Source organism: Aquarana catesbeiana, linkage group LG02 (genome assembly GCF_042186555.1).
Source record: "Aquarana catesbeiana isolate 2022-GZ linkage group LG02, ASM4218655v1, whole genome shotgun sequence".
NCBI classification, from domain to species: Eukaryota; Metazoa; Chordata; class Amphibia; order Anura; family Ranidae; genus Aquarana; species Aquarana catesbeiana.
This window is the reverse complement of record NC_133325.1, coordinates 761740114-761760041: the sequence shown is the minus strand read 5'-3', so window position 1 is coordinate 761760041 and position 19928 is coordinate 761740114. Positions and strand designations below refer to the sequence as shown.

Here is a 19928-nt window from a genome sequence, read left to right as displayed (position 1 = left end):
ATGGGCCTGTGTTTGTCTTTTTGGTGGCAGCGGGACACTACTTGTGCTTGCCACCTCACCAGCTTGAACTGCACTTATGGGACTCGCCACGTCACCAAGTGTTACTGCAGTGCTGGTTTGACTACGACCGGGGTGTACTAGGCCGCTGGTGCTTGCCAGTTCAATAAAAAGCTTTCAAAAAAACTGTTAGCGATCGCAGGGATCAGGCCTGACTCTGCGAACGCTGCAGTTATGTGTTTAGTGTTTTGTAAGTGACAGCGATCGATCGATACTGCACTTGGGTGGGCTGGGCCGGGCGGAGGGGCAAAACGCAGGTGCTAGCAGGTATCTGGGCTGATCCTGCTAACACTGCGTTTTTGGGAACCCTAAACTGCTGGGGACGCTAGTATTGATCTGATCGGATCAGATATTGATCCGTTCAGATACTATACCACTAAGGGAGGTGTACGGCGCGTGTGTGGGTGTTAGCGGTACTGGCGCTAACCTGACGCTGCCTGGGGCTGGTGCTTGCTAGTTCACCAAAATGCTACCAAAAAAACTGTTAGCGATCGCAGGGATCAGGCCTGACTCTGCGAACGCTGCAGTTATGCGTTTAGTGTTTTGTAAGTGACAGTGATCGATCGATACTGCACTTGGGCTGGGCCGGGCGGAGGGACAAAACGCAGGTGCTAGCAGGTATCTGGGCTGATCCTGCTAACACTGCGTTTTTGGGAACCCTAAACTGCTGGGGACGCTAGTATTGATCTGATCGGATCAGATATTGATCCGTTCAGATACTATACCACTAAGGGAGGCGTATGCCGCATGCGTGGGTGTTAGCGGTACTGGCGCTAATCTGACGCTGCCTGGGGCGGCGCATATCATCGCCGGGTGATCGGGGGGCTAAACCTTTATTCGGTAATAAACGGCGGGTTCCCTGACACTATAAAAAATAAACGAACTAACCAGCGTCACCCGTAACGGTTATACGGTGATCAGTGGTGAAAGGGTTAACTAGGGGGCAATCAAGGGGTTAAAACATTTATTAGGTAGTATATGGGGGTCCCTGTCGCTATAAAACGCTGACGGTGAACCTAAATATTTACCTCACTAACTAGCGTCACCAGCGACACTAATACAGCGATCAGAAAAATGATCGCTTAGTGACACTGGCGACAGGGGGTGATCAAGGGGTTAAAACTTTATTAGGGGGGGTTAGGGGGGTACCCTAGACCTAAAGGGGGCTAACCCTAACTGTCCCAACACTGTAACTGTCACAAACTGACACCAGTGCTGTAATCAGAAAAAAACAAAAAACTGCTGGTGTCAGTTTGTGACAGGGGGGGGGGTGATTGGGGGGGATCGGGGGGGGGATCGGGGTGTTTTGTGTGCCTGGCATGTTCTACTGTGTGTGTAGTGTTGTGCACTCACAGTGAAGTCTTCTCTCCTCGGCGCTGCAACGGAAAATACGGAGCCGAGGAGAGATGACATCATTTCCTTTGCTGCTGTTTAGCATACAGCAGCAAAGGAAGTGATCTGATTGGCCGGCGGCGATCGCGAGGGGGGGGCCACGAACGGATGGCCTCCCCCTCACCTCCGATCGCCGGGGGACATAACAGGACTGCCTCGGGCACCGGGGTGGGGCCGATCGGACCCCCCACCCGCGGGAGGCAAATCACGTATATGTACGTGATTTTGCCTGCCCGTGCCGCCTTGCCGACGTACATCGGCGTGAGGCGGTCCTTAAGTGGTTATAGTAGTATTTAAAACGCTCTGCGTTTTTTAGCCTAATACATTGAGCACAGTAAAATAACCATTTCCCAGAAAACATTTTGTTAAAACTTCTAACCCCTCGCTCGCAGTTTACAGCTTTCAATGCACCTGTCTCCTGCTCTATTAGTGCTGCTTCCCTGAACTTCTGGTCTTCACAGGAAATGGTTAACAGTGAACAATGTAGTCTCCAGCCAGTCTGTTTGCTTGGAAAAGGGAGGAGGAGGAGGGGAGTGCCTTGCCATCCTAGGCTACAGGGCTGTGTGTTTCTATTGATGCACACAGTGTAGGGAGACACAACTAGTACCTGAATGCAAGGGTGGCTCCCCAGGAAGCTGCAAAAGAAATTGGCCTTCCTGGTGCAGCGCCCCTCCCCGCCTCCTTATATTTACCTGAGCCTCATCTCGATCCAGCAATGTGCATTTAACCAGCAGCTCTCCCAGGTCTCTCTCTTCTCATTGGCTCACACCACAGCAGGTGACCAGAAGCCTAGGCATTTGGTCATGTGATCGCTGAATCCATCTGCGTCTTCTTTAACATAGTTGCCATGACCATATCCCTATCCTGTCATTTGCCACAAATGACAGGATAGGGATGTGAAGGTATTTCCTTCAAATAAGAAAGGCATTCAAGTCTTACTTGCCAATCATTAGATGTGGTGGCTGCATTCATTTTCATTTTTTTTAAAAATTCATTTTTTTTCTCTGTTTTCACCTGGTGATCTGGCCAGTAACACACCTTCTGTATTGGAGTGCCTGTACTCTGGATGGATGAGCACAGGGGAGGGGGGGACCTTTGGACAGCAGCATTGTCAATCTTAGAAGAGGGGAGCATTAGATATAATAGCAGCTCACACTTTATAATCATTTTAGCTGTTGTTTTTTCCTTTTGGGGATAAAGGTTTTACGTGAATAAATAACAGCTGATTATTTTAACCACCTCTGGCAGTGGTAAATGGTTTGTCTCATCCATGTAAACTGATACATTCTGGCTGGATCACCAGGTGAAATAGAAGAACGAATGCCTAAAAAAAGGTAACTAATGCAGCCAGAACATCTAAGAATTGGGGCTGCAATGTAATAAATGTTTGCTTTTTGGGTTTAAAGAGGAAGTAAACCCTGATGGGTTTTACTTCCTCTTTTGTTCCCTGCAAAGTAAAAGCAAGGCATACTAGCCCATTATGTTGCACTTACCTGCAAGCAAAGACAGCGATGTCTCCGCTGGTGGCCGCTTCCATCTTCAGCTCTCTTTCTTCCGGGGCCGTGGACTCTGGCTCTGTGACTGGCCGGGGTCACATGACGTCACTGCCGTGCATGTGCACGTGAGCCACTGGTCACGGCATGGGCCCTTTAGAAACCGTGCCCTTTCTTCAGTGCGCATGCGCTGATGATGTCGGCACAAGCGTATATGGTAAATATCTTCTAAACCGTGCAGGTTTAGGACATCTTTCCAGTACCTACAGGTAAGTCTTATTATAGGCTTATCTGTAGGTAAAAGTGGTATGTAAGGGTTTTACATCCACCTTAATACTGTTTTAAACCCTTTTGTTGCTTCTTATTTATCCAACTAAGTAAAGCGAATTCATAGCTTTAGGGCTGGATCACACCACATTCAGTCCAGTACATTTTTTTTTCTGCATCAAAAACGCATGGAAAGTAGGTTATATGGTTTCCAATGACCTAGTTCACACCAGGACATTCCAGTTCCAGAAAAAAAGTAGAACGTGTTGCATTTTTCCTGCACTGCACTGGACTGGAATGCAGTAAAACGCACCAGAATGCACTGGGACGCATTAAACTCACTGGATCCCGGTACAGTGGGGGGAAAAAACAAGAAAAAAAGCATCTGGAACACATCAAAAATACGTAAAAAAAAAAAAATGCATGCAGAACGGCTCTGGAGGGCATTTTTGTAATGTGAACCAGCCCTTAAAGTGGACATTTCAGTTGTATAAATAGGAAGAGATAGCCCAGCCCGAGTGGTTAGCAGGTAAAATTAGTCTCTGTCAGAAACCATGAACTTAGACCGAGTACAGTTAAATCACACTTGTTTAATAATAAAAGTAAAAAGAACAAACGTAGTCAAAACATAGCTAAAGTTCAGTAACCGTAACGGATAGTCAGCCAAGCCAGAAGTCAGGGATCAATGTAGTGGAACAGCATGTAGGATCTGGAGCCAGAAGGGATGTCAGCAAAGCAAGCCTTTAAACAGGAATGCAGGAGATAGTCTCTGTGATGTTGACCAAGGCGACGGCAGAGATCCTCTGGGCTGAACGGCTTAAGTAGGCAGGACTGACAAGCAGGATATCATCAACAGCTGAGTAACTGTGGAGAGATAGAAGCTGGCAATTAGCTGACAGCTGAGCGGCCAGCTCAGAGAAGGTAAGGCTGAAAAAAAGACCATCAATTCCAGCCTATGTGTGCGCTTTTATGTTAATATTACATTGTATATATCCCTGTATGTTGTGGTAGTATAGGTTCTTATCTAATAGTTTTTTTAAATTCATCCAGGCCATGCCCCAACATGTTTCGCCCAACCACAGGGCTTAAACGTGATTAGGCCCCCGGGACGAAACATGTTGGCGGCGTGGCCTGGATGAATCGAGTTGAGGCTGCTTTTCCCTGCTAACCACTCGGGCCTGGCAAGGGGTGCGGCGGCCCGGGTTATCTCTTCCTATTCCTACAACATGCTTTGGGTCTGGACGAACCTTTCCCCAGCCTGGCACCCACACTTGTCAGCAGCATTCCAATTCATCGGAGCTTGTCAGCCTGAGTCGGGGCCACTGAGCCTTTATCGTGGGTCACAGTGTGGATAGTTCAGTTATTTTGTACGTCTGCATGAATATGCACATTCCATGCAACTCACAATATACAATAACAGAGCAGTTGTTCAAACAAACTGCCTTTTTAACCACTTCTCGACCACCTGCTGTATATATACTGCGTGCAAGGTGGCGCTATTAGGCAAAATCATGTAACTGTCAGTGTCATTTATACAATGTCAGTGTGTATTTTTTGCACTGATCCGTGTAATATTGTCAATGGTTCCCAAAAAATCGCCGCCATTACAAGTAAAAAGTAAATAAATAAATGGCATAAATCTATCCCCTACTTTTTTGTAGACGCGATAACTTTTGCGCAAACCAATCAATATACGCTTATTCTGATTTTTTTTTTTTTTTACAAAAAATATGTAGCAGAATACATATTGACCTAAATCAAGGAAGAAATTTAGATTATTTTTTTTTTTTATTGGATGTGTTTTATAGCAGAAAGTAAAATATATTGTTGTTTTTTTTTTTTTTTTTTTTGTGACAGTTTCGAAAAAAAAAAACAATATATTTTACTTTCTGCTATAAAACACATCCAATAAAAAAAAAAAAAAAAAAAACAAAAAAAAACCGCAGAGGTGATCAAATACCACCAAAAGAAAACTCTATTTGTGCGGAAAAAAGGACATAATTTTGTTTTGGTGCAACATCGCACGACCGCGCAATTGTCAGTTAAAGCAACACCGTTCCATGTCACAAAAAATGGCCTGGTCATTAAGAGGGTAAAACCTTCCAGGGCTGAAGTGGTTAATAAGCAACGCTTGAGCTCCCGGCTAAGCGACCTTCCCTATCCCAAGATGATAGTGCTAGGACGGTTTCACACTGCCGCGCTGCGGTTCGACCACAGCGTGGGTGCAGCACAGTGTACTTTGTGGTTTCCTATCCACTTCAGGATTTACCCACCTTCCTGACCAAGCCCTTTTTTGCGATACGGCGCTGCATCGATTTAACTGACAATTGCGCGGTCGTGCGACGTTGTACCCTAACAAAAAATTGACGTCCTTTTTTCCCCACAAATAGAGCTTTCTTATGGTGGTATTTGATCACCTCTGCGGTTTTTATTTTTTGCAATATAAACAAAAAAATAGCGAACATTTTTGAAAAAAAAGCAATATTTTTTACTTTTTGCTATAATAAATATTCCTAAAAAATATATAAAAAAAACCGAATTTCTTAATCAGTTTAGGCCGATTTGTATTCTTCTACATATTTTTGGTAAAAAAAAAAATAGGCGTATATTGATTGGTTTGCACAAAAGTTATCACGTCTACAAAATAGGGGATAGATTTATGGCACATTTATTCAATTTTTTTTTTTTTTATTAGTAAGGGTGGTGATCTGCGACATTTTTATCATGACTGCGATATTGCGGCGGACACTTCGGACACTTTTGACACTATTTTGGGACCATTGTCATTTATACAGAGATCAGTGCTATAAAAATGCACTGATTACTGTGTAAATGTCACTGGCAGGGAAGACAGGAAAGGGGTTAAACACTAGGGGACAATCAAGGGGTTAAGTGTGTTCCCTGGGCGTGTTCTAACTGTAGGGGGGATGGGCTCACTAGAACATGACAGAGATCACTGGGAGCAGTAGATCTGTCATGTTGCTAGGCAGAACAGGGAAATGCCTTGTTTACATAGGTATCTGCCTGTTCTGCCAGTCCGTGCCGCCATCGCGGGCCACCAGCGGACATCGAGTCCGTGCGCAAGCTCCCGCTAGCTGCCAATGACACAGCCACGTACGGGTTTATGATTTTGCGCACCCGTGCCACTTTGCGTATATTGGCATGAGCCAGTCGGCAAGTGGCCATAGACACCAGAGATGCAGCATACGGGACTTTTGGTGCACTTTCAGAAAACGCAACAAAAACGTGCCATCTAATAGAAGTCTATGGGGAACTACAGGTACACTACGGTGCACTCAAAATGATAAGTGAATAACCTCAAAACATAATAGTCCATATAAAATATGTGAAATAATTGTGAAAAGAACCAAAAGTGGGGGTAGTGCATAGGCAATGATGGACAAATGCCTCCCAGGCGCACAGGTGGATTGTTAGACCCAATCTGGCAGGTAAGTAGACGGTGGAAGGACCATGGGTGCACGGAAGATTGAAATCAGTGCCGGGACCATCACCAGAAAATATGGAGGCTTACCGGAATTTAATGGCCTGAAATGGCATACGCCATACAGGTCAAAAAAAGCTTGATGACCAACAGGTCTAGGCAGTATATCTGGTCAGATGTCATCACCATACGTCAGAAAGGAATATCAGCACGGCTTCCACATCCATAGACACTCCAACATAAGCCAAACGGATAGTTCGTATTTCATGCGAGGAGTAGAAATACTCACATAGCGTGATAACGTTTAAACTTGGATTTATTCAAATAATTAAAAACAAACTCACATTTCCGAAAATAGGAAACAGCATAAAAATCATATAGCGGCAGTCGTGAGGGGTCCACCCGACATGTTTCAACTACAAAGTCGTCATCTGGGGTGTGGAATCCTCTCACCCCACCGCTCTATATACAAGTAATGACCCCCACTGGGAGTGTCTGAATCCCGGAAATGCATCGAATGACCGTTATTTCCGGTTTAGGGGTCATAAAGGGTTATAATATTAATAATCAGGCATGTATACCCTGTGAGAGCAAAATCCTAAAATGTTATTCCCCAGGATTTGTTAGTAGTCTGAAATTATGATAGAATATATGGTAGGCATTGGTCCGGCTCGTCCGTCCGGAAACCAAGCCTCGCTTTCAGTGTCTCTGTGTATTAGGTGTGAGCGCAGCGGCGCCGCCGCGCTCCACACACGAATCCAAACCTCACTTCCTTATGACGCACTGACGTCGCTCTCATAGCCCGAGAGCGGCAACGGTTCCAGCTCACCAACCAAGCCTCACTTTCAATTTACCACCCAGCCTATCCTAAAGGGACGCCGCTGCACTCCAGGAAAACATGACCAAGCCTCAATTTGGGGCCGGCCGGAAATACCTAAAGTATCAGCAAAGGTGGGAAGCAGTAAAAAAAGCTGAGGCAACGGAGGTTATGGTGAAATATATGTAAATTTGGATTACTTCCAATTATTAAAATTGAAAAATGAATATAAAATAATAAACTTATAAGGGGGAGCGTCATCTCAACGATCAATGGTACAGAGTATAAACTCATGTACAAAAATCTAAAAGACACTGCCAAGGGGGGGCATCCATACATTTATAAGAAATTAGCCATTAACCAGCCCAAATCACATACAAATGTTTATATAATTAGTCAAAAATCCCTGAAGGTGATAAATAATAATATTGCTTAGATATTAAAGTTTTTGTGCTTGGTTAAATCACACGTAGCTTTGCTTGATTTCAAAGGAGAGATCATATCAATATCCAAGCCTGGTTAATAAAAGAGTTGATGTCCCATTCAACGTTAATTTCCTGCGGAAAATGGGACCCCAACTCGTATATCCAGTATGTCTCCAAACGGGAGACACCCCTAAGAGTCGAACCCCCCCGCCAGGGGGCCACATACCTATCTATGATAGGGAACTGAGTGCCTGCAGGATTTCGATCATGGAATTCCCTGTAGCGCCTAGGGACAGTATGCTTGGTACTGCCTGCTTTGATGAGGTTAATATGCTCTGAAACTTGTATCGTAAATGATCTAATAGTGCGGCCCACATATTGTTTGCCGCAAGGGCAAGTTAGAAGGTACACTATTCCTGTGGTGGCACAAGTGCAAAATTGCTTGATCGCATATGTGCGGCCAGTTACAGTAGAAGAAAAACTATGACTTGCCCTTCTACCACAGGTGTTAAACTGGCAAACCAAACATTTTTTACAGGGATAGAATCCGGTCCAGTCATGAAAAAAAGGTGTTTTTTTGGTGGGTTAATGACATTGGGTGCCAGCTTATTCCTGAGAGATGGAACACCCCTAAAAACCACCTTAGGGGTCTTAGGCAACAAGGGTCCCAAAACTTTGTCTGTTTTTAAAACATCCCAATGATGTTCAAAGACATGCCTATGTTGCATGGAGTAGGACATCAGAAAAGACCATTTGAATTCATCATTTGGTTGCTTGGATTTATCCTGCAATAATAACTGGCGGTCCATCTCACAGGCGTTCCCAATCTCCTTATCCAGGTCGGACGGGTTGTAGCCCTTCTCCACAAACCTGTCTTTCAAGATCTTGGCCTGAGCATTAAAAGTGTCACGTTCAGTACAGTTCCTACGTAGCCGTAAAAACTGGCTCCTAGGAACTGATCTGATCCAAGAGCTATGGTGACAACTATCGGTCGGTATGTACCCATTTCTATCGGTGGATTTAAAATAGGTACTAAATGTAAATACACATTCCTTTCTTTCAATAACCAGATCCAAGAAATGAATTGAGGTTGTACTAGCCTCAAAAGATAAGGCAATACCCCTTTCATTGTTATTCAAAGTCGCAATGAAGTCGACCAAATCATCATGGCTACCTGTCCACAGGAGGAGGATGTCGTCTATGTACCGGGCCCACAACAGAAGGTGTGGGTTCTCCATGGCATAGATGACATCCTCCTCCCACTTGGCCATGAACAGGTTGGCCAGGCTGTGAGCAAATTTTGCTCCCATTGCCACCCCTTTATGTTGGCGATAGAATCTGCCATCGAACCAGAAATAATTGTGTTGCGTTGCAAACTCAATTAAATCAATAATAAAGTTAATCTGGGGTGAGGCAAGGGAGGCATCCCTATTAAGAAAGCATTGTACAGCATCCACACCCTCACGGTGCGGAATGCAAGTATAAAGGGACGCCACGTCCGCGGTGGCCATAATGAGATCACCAGAATAGGAGACATTCGATAGTAATCTAATCACGTCCTTGGTGTCCTTTTAAATGGGACGGCGTCTTAAGTACAGATGGCTGGAGAAAAAAATCAATGTATTTCCCAATTTTAGAGGTAACCGAGTCAATACCACTAATTATGGGTCGACCTGGGGGATGAAGGGGGTCCTTGTGGACCTTGGGCAAATAATATATAACTGGAATACGCGGGGCAAGGGGAACTAAAAATGATCTCTCCTTTTTATTTAAAATGCAGGAATCAAAACCTTTAGTTACTAGTTTCTTCAATTCCTTTTTATACTCATGTGTAGGATTGTTAGGTAATTCTATATAAGTCTCACGATCTCCTAAATGCGATGCATTTCATCCATGTAGTCTGATTTATTCAATAAAACAATGCCACCACCTTTGTCGGCGGGGCGAATGACCAAGTTTTTGTTATCACATAAAGTTTTTAAGCCCACTGTGGGTAAAGGATTATAGAATTTGCGCTTAAGTGGAATATTCGCTAGGTCTCTCAACACTAATTCTTTAAACAGATTGATAGTTGGTGGAAGTTGTGTTGGGGGACTGAAAAGGGAGGGACTGGATAAGCCAGAATGCACCGTGCCGGACGTTGCCGCCCTGGCTACATTTCTGGTAGGGTTCGAGATGATATATCTTTGGACATTGATTTTTCTAATGAACTTTTGAATATCGATAAACGTGTCAAATTTATTAAGTTTGCGGGGGGGGGGGGCAAATTTGAGACCTTTGTTCAAAACACTCTTCTCATCTCATTAAATACCCCCTGACATGTTAAATTCTTTTTCTTTTTTTGTCTCTGGACCCTCCTCCCTCCTCGGGACCCTCTCTTGTTTCCGGCCCTTTTTTTTTGTTCTGAGTGTCCTCGCGAAAACCCCGAGTGGTCCGCGAGTCAGGGTAAGGTTGTTTGTAGGGGGATGGGTCGTACCCAGCATTGGGGAACGGACAGACATTCTCATTGTAATGATCACGTAAAGGGGAATATCTGTTGTATGTGGAGACTGGGGGGTGTCTGTAATGCGATGAATTAGGATAATATGGGTGATGGGGGGAATCACGGTATCGATCTGGGGAGCCCCGATGATAGTTCTCCCGTTCGTGATATTGGTAATTATCATAACCATGATGGTCCCCCCTATTTCCACCTCTACCCCTGGAATGATGTCCTCTTCCCCTTTGTTGGTTTTTGGGAGTATACATATTCGGCTGTCGCCCCATGTGTTGAGGGGGACCCCCACCAGGGTTATAATATTAATAATCAGGCATGTATACCCTGTGAGAACAAAATCCTAAAATGTTATTCCCCAGGATTTGTTAGTAGTCTGAAATTATGATAGAATATATGGTAGGCATTGGTCCGGCTCGTCCGTCCGGAAACCAAGCCTCGCTTTCAGTGTCTCTGTATATTAGGTGTGAGCGCAGCGGCGCCGCCGCGCTCCACACACGAATCCTACTACTGGTTTCACTTAGTAGTTTTGTAGACTAACTACATATGGATATTCGTTCCTCATATTATTGTGATATATTTATTCACTGTTTATATTCATTGAGCTTATAGCGCTACACTTCTTCATTTTTTATGGTTATTACTTTTACCCTGAGTCTACGGGTGTGTTAGCTGCTATTCTAGTATTCCCCCTTTTTTTTAGCGCAGCGCTGTACTTACCCCTTTTATTTGTTTTTGAACACTACGGTGCACTCAAAACTGCGGTGCGGCAATGTGAAACCGCCGTTAAGTGTTTGTAAACCCTCATCTTGTAAAACAACCCATTAAGTTTAAAATAGAAATGAAAGGCAAAACATTAGTGTATACATATGAAGAAAAAAAAGCACATTATAAATCTTTTCCCTTATTTATAAATGATCACATTCCGTCTGTTCTCCACTGCATAAGAGCTGGGGGAGGAGAAACAACAGCACACTGATCTTCCGAGTGAATTGCTGTGCAGAGTGGGGGGTGTCAGGACAAGTCTCATCATTGGAGGAGAGCAAGCAGAGCACACTGAGTTCCCAGCACAGCTAGGGAACAGATCAGGGTGTGCTCTCCTGCCTAGTGTGGTCAGTTTTTAATAGGAAAGCAGAGGGACTGACAGGAACACCAGGGATTTCACACAAGGGAAGCAATTCAAAGAGTACAGGATAGTTTCTCATACAAGTACATGGTTCAGCAGGAACATATCAGCAATATACAGCTTCATCTGCTGCAGGCAGACTGCAATATTGTAACTTTGTAGCAAGGGAAAACGGATGTATAGGCGCTACAACCTTCCCACATACATGACTAAGGACTAACGTCCGCAATGCGTAGGCTATTTCTATAGCATTGTACATGTTTACAGTGGAGAAAATCATTATTTGATCCCCTGCAGATTTTGTAATTTTCCCCACTTACAAAGAAATGAAGGGACCTTAATTTTTTTTATCATAGGTGAAATGATAGAGACAGCATATCAACCAAGAATCCAGAAAAAACAAATAATACAAATGTTATAAATTGAGTTACAGTTCAGTAAGTTAAATAAGTATTTGATCCCCAAGCAAAACATAGTTTAGAACTTGGTGGAGAAACCCTGGTTGGTGAGCACAGAGGTCAGACGCTTCTTGTAGTTGATGACCAGGAGTGCACACATCTCAGGAGGGATTTTGGTCCTCTCTTCTTTACTGATCTTCTCTAAATCCTTAAGATTTCTTGGCTGCCGCTTGACAACTTGAAGTTTCAGCTCCCTCCATAAAGTTTCTATAGGATTAAGGTCTGGAGACTGGCTAGGCCACTCCATAGCCTTAATGTGCTTCTTCTTGAGCCACTTTTTTTTTTTTTGCCTGGGGCGGTATGTTTTGGGTCATTGTCATGCTGGAAGACCCATCCATGACCCATCTTCAGTGTTCTGGCTGAGGGAAGAAGGTTCTCATCCAAGATTTTACAATACAAGGCCCCCGTCCATTGGTCCCTCAATGCGGCAAAGTCGGCCTGTATCTGTAGCAGAGAAACTGCCCCAAAGCATCATGTTTTCACCTCTGTGCTTGACTGTAGGGATGGTGTTCTTAGGGTCATTGTCAGCATTTCTCTTCCTCCAAACACGGTGAGTTGAGTTAATGCCAACAAGCTCAATTTTGGTCTCATCTGACCACAGCACTTTCTCCCAGTCCTTCTCTGAATCATTCAGATGTTCATTAGTAAACTTCAGACAGGCCTGTACATGTACCTTCTTGAGGAGGGGGACCTTGTTGGCACTGCAGGATTTCAATCCATGGTGGCGTATTACCAATGGTTTGTTTGATGACTGTGGTCCCAACTGCTTTGAGATCATTCACAAGCTCCTCCTGTGTAGATCTGGGCTGATCCCTCACTTTTCTCATGATCATCTTTACCCCATGAGGTGAAATCTTGCATGGAGCTCCAGACCGAGGGCGATTGATGGTTATTTTGTATTTCTTCCATTGCTCCAACAGTTGTCTCCTTCTCACCAAGCTTCTTGCTGATGGTCTTGTAGCCCATTCCAGCCTTGTGCAGGTCTACAATCTTGTCCCTGACGTCCTTTGACAGCTCTTTGGTCTTACCCATGATGGTGAGGTTTGAATGGAAGAGATTCTGTGGTGTCTTTTTTATACACATAACAAGTTGTCGTTGGGAACACCTTCTTAAATAGACAGGACTAATCTGTGTACCATATGAGTTCATACTGTAGCCAGTCTGTGGGAGCCAGAATTATTGTTGGTTGGTAGGGGATCAAATACTTATTTTACTCACTGAACGGCAACTCAATTTATAACATTTGTATCATGTGTTTTTTCTGGATCTTTGGTTGATATTCTGTCTCTATCATTTAAAATACACCTATGATAAGAATTATAGACCCTTCATTTCCTTGTAAGTGGACAAACTTATAGAATCTGCAGGGGATCAAATCATTATTTTCTCCACTGTAAACATGTACAATGCTATAAAAACAGCCTACGCATTTTGTGCGTTAGTCCTTAGTCATGTATGTGGGAAGGTTGTAACTATTTTCCCCACTGTAGAAATTCTATTTTTTTGGATGTCATCCTGAGTGCCGACCATCCCTTTCCTTACTCTTTGTAGCAAGTCACAGTGGTGTAGTGGGTAGCACTCTCGCCTAGCAGTAAGAAGGGTCGCTGGTTCGAATCCCGACCACGACACTACCTGCCTGGAGTTTGCATGTTCTCCCTGTGTCTGCGTGGGTTTCCTCCGGGTACTCCGGTTTCCTCCCACACTCCAAAGACATGCTGGTAGGTTAATTGGATCCTGTCTAAATTGTCCCTAGTATGTATGAATGTGAGTTAGGGACCTTAGATTGTAAGCTCCTTGAGGGTAGGGACTGATGTGAATGTATAATGTATATGTAAAAGCGCTGCGTAAATTGACGGCGCTATATAAGTACCTGAAATAAATAAAATAAGCCACCAGGCTGCAGCAGAGGCCCATCTGTGTCAGACCTTTGTGAAAGCCGCTTAGGGGTCACATGACACGGCCACGTCCGAACTAACACCTCAGTCCAGGAAGTAGATCATGTCACTGGATGATGTCTGATCAAAGATGGCGCTGTCCTTCTGGAGAGAAAATCAGACAAAGCCCCTGTCATGAGGAGCTTTGTGACCTCTGTGAGAAGTGTGAATAGCTGCAAGTGTAACATAGCATGTATGTATGTATCAGGAAAAACCTGTCTGATGCTTGGTCTGCTTTTTTTTTTTTAAAGTATAACTAAAGACAATTTTTATTATTTATTATTATTATAATCTATCTATCTATCAATTTTTTTTTTTAGCGATCTGTGTCCTATTGATTTCCCTTCACTTCCTGTCTCATAGCCAAAAACAGGAAGTGAAAGGGAATTCCTTGGGGACCCCCAGGTCCCCAGAACTAGTGTCCCCATTGGAAGATTTCCCCTCTTACTTTTCTGGGGACAACCCAAAAAGTTGAGATTTTCTTTTACTTTCACGTTCAATGATAATGGTGAAACAGGACAAATAGAGAGAGTGACTCTCCCTAATGGAGGCACAGACAGCAATAAAATAAGAACTGACAGGAGTTCTATTCCCTCTCCACTCTATCCAAAACTTTAATATATATATTTTTTTAAAGTTTTGGATAGAGTGGAGAGGGATTAGAACCCCTGTATGAGACAGGAAGTGAAGGAAAATATCCCCAATGGGACACGGATAGCTAAAAAAAAAAAAACTGACAGGGGTTATAAGTTATACCCCTACCTTACTCTATCCAAAATGGGGAAAAAAAGTTTTGGCTATAGTTCTACTTTAACATTTCATTATTCGTTTTCTTGTAAGGCTTTGACTTCACTTTTTTTTTTGTCTGCCAGCCCCGCTGCCGGTGAAACAGAAGTGCGCCGTGTGGAGGAAATGCCAACCAAACGAGGTCGTGTACAGTATACGATGTGGTGGTGCAAAGTCCATCTTACCCGTGATATGTCTGGAAGATGAGATGTAAGTGTGGCTCAGATCACGTCAATTAAAATTTTATATCATCTCAACAACTATTTTTTTTTTTTGCTCTTCTTCTTATAATGGATAGGCCTGATCTACGTTGGTCATTTCACAGCTGGAAGCACACACAGGTGCGCGCTCCTAGCTGTCAGCCTTCACAAAAGATAAGGAAGCAGTCAGCTAACCCTTTGATCGCCCTTATTGTTAACCCCTTCCCTGCCAGTGTCATTAGTATAGTGACAGTGCATATTTATTTATTTTTTAGCACTGATCACTGTATTATGCCACGTACACACGGTCGGACTTTCCGACGTAAAATGTGCGATCGGAGCTTGTTGTCGGAAATTCCGACTGTGTGTAGGCTCCATCGGACAGTTTCCATCGGAATTTCCGTCGCACAAAATTTGAGATCTGGTTCTCATATTTTCCGAACCACAAAATCCATTCTCGCAAATTCCAATCGCGTGTACGCAATTCCGACGTATAAAGTTCCCACGCATGCTCGAAATCAAGCAGAAGAGCCGCACTGGCTATTGAACTTTAATTTTTCTTGGCTTATCGCACGTGTTGTACGTCACCGCGTTGTTGACGTTCGGAAATTCTGCCAACTTTGTGTGACCGTGTGTATGCAAGACAAGTTTGAGCCAACATCCGTCTGAAAAAATCCATGGATTTTGTTGTAGGAATGTCCGATCAATGTCCGACCGTGTGTACGGGGCATTAGTGTCACTGGTCCCCAAAAGTGTCAGGTGTCTAATTTGTCACTACAATATTGCAGTCCCGCTATAAGCCGCCGAACGCCGCCGGTGCCACTAGTAAAAAAAAAAAAAAAAATTAATTCCATAAATAGAATATCCCATAGTTTGTAGTTTGATCACTGTATTGGTGTCACTGGTCCCCAAAAAGTGTCACTTCTGTCCGCTGCGATATCGCAGTTCCACCATAACTAGTTAAATAAATGAATAAAAATATCCCATAGTTTTGCACAAACCAATCATTATACAGTTGACCACCGCAAAGTTGCGGTTCAGAGTTCGTGGCCTCAGTCGTGGATTTTTCCTTAGGATCGAACTAATAATTGTTCACGGAAACCCCCGCAATTTCGCAGAAACTGCAAATATCCTCTGCAAATTTTTTCATGCCTTTTTTTTCATGGCACTATATATTGGTGCGTATTTAGGGTTTAACCACTTCAGCCCGGAAGAATTTACCCCCTTCTTGACCAGAGCACTTTTTGCAATTCGGCACTGCGTCGCTTTAACTGACAATTGCGCGGTCGTGCGACGTGGCACCCAAACAAAATTGACGTCCTTTTTTTCCCACAAATAGAGCTTTCTTTTGGTGGTATTTGATCACCTCTGCGGTTTTTATTTTTTGCGCTATAAACAAAAAAAGCGACTATTTTGAAAAAAAAGCAATATTTTTTTACTTTTTGCTATAATAAATATCCCCAAAAAAATATATTAAAAAAAATTTCCCTCAGTTTAGGCCGATGTGTATTCTTCTACATTATTTTTGGTAAAAAAAAAAATCGCAATAAGCGTATATTGATTGGTTTGCACAAAAGTTATAGCGTCTGCAAAATAGGGGACAGATTTGATTTATGGCATTTTTATTATTAATTTTTTTTTATTAGTAATGGCTGCGATCTGCGATTTTTTTTTTTTTTTTTTTTTTTTTTTTCCTTCGTGACTGCAACATTATGGTGAACACATTGGACACTTTTGACACTATTTTGGGACCATTGGCATTAATGCATCGATCAGTGCTATAAAAATGTATAAATGACACTGGTGGGGAAGAGGTTAAACACTAAGGGGCGATCAAGGGGTTAAGTGTGTCCTAGGGAGTGATTCTAACTGTAGGGGGGATGGGCTACCTAGGACATGACAGAGATCACTGCTCCCGACGACAAGGAGCAGTGATCTCTGTCATGTCTCTAGGCAGAATGGGGAAATGTCTTGTTTACATAGGCATCTCCCCGTTCTGCCGCTCCGTGACACAATCGCGGGACACCGGTGGACACTGAGTCTGTGGGACCCGCGGGCACGTCACTGAGCACGCGGCGGGCTGCGTGCGCCCACAATGCCGCCTCCTAAAGGGGACGTACCTGTACGCCCATTTGCGCAGCTGTGTCATTGTGCCAACGTATATTATCGTGCACTGGTCGGCAAGAGGTTAAACTATAAAAAAATGGGCATTTTATAAGCACTTTTTGACCACATCCAAAATTTGCAGTTTTTCACAATTCACGGATATATATATTATATATTTTTTTTAAATTGTTTAAAATTTTGTTAATGGCGCAAAAAATAAAAACCGCAGAGGTGATCAAATACATTGAGTTGCATTACCGTGCAACAGTTAAAGTAACGCAGTGCCATATGGCAAAAATTGGCCTGGTTATGAAGGGGGTAAATCTTTCAGAGATCAAATGGTTAATCCAATTGAGCATCTATGGGTTGTGCTGGAAAAAAAAAGTCTCATCCACAGAGGCCCCACCTCACAACCTACAGGACTTAAAGGATCTGTTGCTGATGGCTTGGTGCCAGATACCAGAGAATACCTTCAGAGGTCTAGTGGAATCTGTACCTTGAGAAGTTATGGTGGGTGGTCATAATGTTATGGGTGATCGGTGTATGTGGACCATAACACGCACCCATTGGTGTGAATGGGCCCTTCAGTTTTGGAGACATGGTGATGGGTACAGTCTCAGAGCTAGTGAGGGAGCAGTGGGATCGGTACTGTGTTTTTTTTTTTTTTTTTTCTCTGTGTACAAATCATATCATTTTCCAGATCCTTAATGAAAATGTTGCTAAATAGTAATTTTGTTCTTTGATTTTGTCGCTCAGATTACTAGGTGGGCCTAAGAAGACCGGGGATAGAGGGTTCAACTTCGTCATCGTCAACCGTAAGTTTGTCTATTGTAGAGAAATAATGACCCAGCAACTGTCAATTGTAAGAAGTGCATTGATTAAAGTTGGAGAACTATGACCTGAATTTATTGATGCACCGAAATTTCGGGCACCGAAATTTATCGGTGACCGAAAACCCTGAAAAACCCTGAAAACAGGGTTTTCAGCGTTGTGCCAAAAGGAAAAAAAGGGTGCTGATAATGGCTGTCAAACACCTGCGATTTTACCGTGATTTTGCTACGATTTTGCTGTGATTTTTAACATTCTTATGATGTGTGTTTCATAGGTCATGTGACTCAAAAGATGCATCAAAAATGCAATATGGGTGCATTTTTTGATGCATTCTTGCTGCATTTTCAATGCATTTCAACGGGGAGATGCGTTTTTTTTTTTGTTTTTTTTTTTGTTTTTTTTTTCCGGACCAAAAATGCAGCAAGCAGGATTTTTTAACACAATTTTAATAAATTTATATTATGTATGTAATAGTGATCTCCCGCGCTCCAAATAGCAAAGAAAAATTGCAACCAATACTGCTACTTTACAACCATAAATATCAAAACCAGTGAAAATGAAATCTATAACCCAAAGTGCATATACTGTATTTATTGGCGTATAACACTCACTTTTTCACCATGAAAATCAGGTGCAAATATCGTGTGCGTGTTATACGCCAATACTTCAATTTTAGCTGCCTCGGAGGGGACAGGGTGGGGGCGGGACGAGCGCCGTCAGATTACATACAGTGAGAATCTCCTGTTTACTTGGTGGCCTCTATAATAGGAAGTCCCGTCTCTTGGGCCGCCTTTGGACCACTGTCTATCATAGGAGATTCTCACTGTATGTAATATGTCGGCGCTCGTCCCGCTCCCCTCTAGGCTGCAGATGGGCATCGATCAGGCTGCATTGTTGGCAATGGTGAGGCTGTTGCACTGATGGCAATGGTGAGGCTGTTGCATTGATGGTAATGGTAAGGCTGCTGCATTGATGGCATTGGCGAGGCTGCAGATGGGCATTGATCAGGCTGCATTGATGGTAATGGTGAGGCTGCAGATGGGCACTGACCCTTATTTTGCTTCAAAGTTCCTTATTTCAAATTTTAAGTTTTTTTCCTGAAACTTCCCTCTTAAAATGAATGTGCGTGTTATACGCCTGTGCGTGTTATACGCCGATAAATACGGTATATTAAAATTCGCAATAGTGCAATAACAATACCTAATCATTGTGTTCAATACACAAATATGATGATTGAATATATATAATATTGCATGTGCAAAGAAAATATAGAAAATATAAAAGATAATAAAATTAAAATGTCATAAAGAGAAAAACAAAACAAAAGCCCAATAGCAGTCCTCTTTAAACAAAAAAAAAAAAATTGGATGATATTCCCACTGATATCCTAATTAAGAAAAAAACACCGTAAGGGATCCACCACCGTATGTGTCGCATCAGACCCGATCCCATCAGGTGCAAATAAATATATAAATAAAGCCACTAGCTCCACCTCTATGTATTATAAATAAAAAAAAAATGATAATAAATAAAATATATATATATATATATATAATATATTATTTTTTTAATATATTATTATTTTTTTTTTTTTTTATTTATTATGATTTTTATATATATATGTATGTGTATATTTATTATCATTTTTTTTTTTTATTTATAATATATAGAGGTGGAGCTAGTGGCTTTAGCTCTGATACATTTAATGTATATAAGAACATAAGGTACAGTAGACATTCAGCTCTGAGGAATAGGGAGATACCCTTGAAACAGGTGAGTATCTGTAAACCTTTGTTGTGCCATGTTGTATCCAATATGCACATGCTTGGTTTGAGTCACAAAGTAGGGATCAGGACATACCGTAAAAAACAAGAAAGCAATGGCTGCGCTTATATTTCTGTCCTTGTAAAATATGGAACCCCCCCTTCCCTTTGCATATGTATGTTTACCATTGACTACCTTCTGCATCTTTCTTTTCAGCTAGCACCATGAAAGTTATCGACACCAAGACATTTGACATGTACGACGGAGGTGAGTTCATGGGTTTGTTGGATCTGTTTGTGGTGTATAAATGGGGGAGGAAGGTGATAAAATAAATAC

At 42.7% G+C, this 19928-nt stretch overlaps 1 protein-coding gene across 2 annotated transcripts in view; it reads left to right on the top strand.

The window, feature by feature from the left end:
* The window catches only part of FAM3B (FAM3 metabolism regulating signaling molecule B), a 101590-nt gene that overhangs the window by 63262 nt on the left and 18400 nt on the right, over positions 1–19928 (top strand). For both annotated transcript variants that reach the window (XM_073617222.1, XM_073617221.1), the window contains 3 exons: positions 14778–14901; positions 17754–17812; positions 19809–19859. In XM_073617222.1, coding sequence (XP_073473323.1) covers positions 14778–14901; positions 17754–17812; positions 19809–19859 — 234 coding nt within the window. The remainder of the gene's footprint in view (positions 1–14777; positions 14902–17753; positions 17813–19808; positions 19860–19928) is intronic.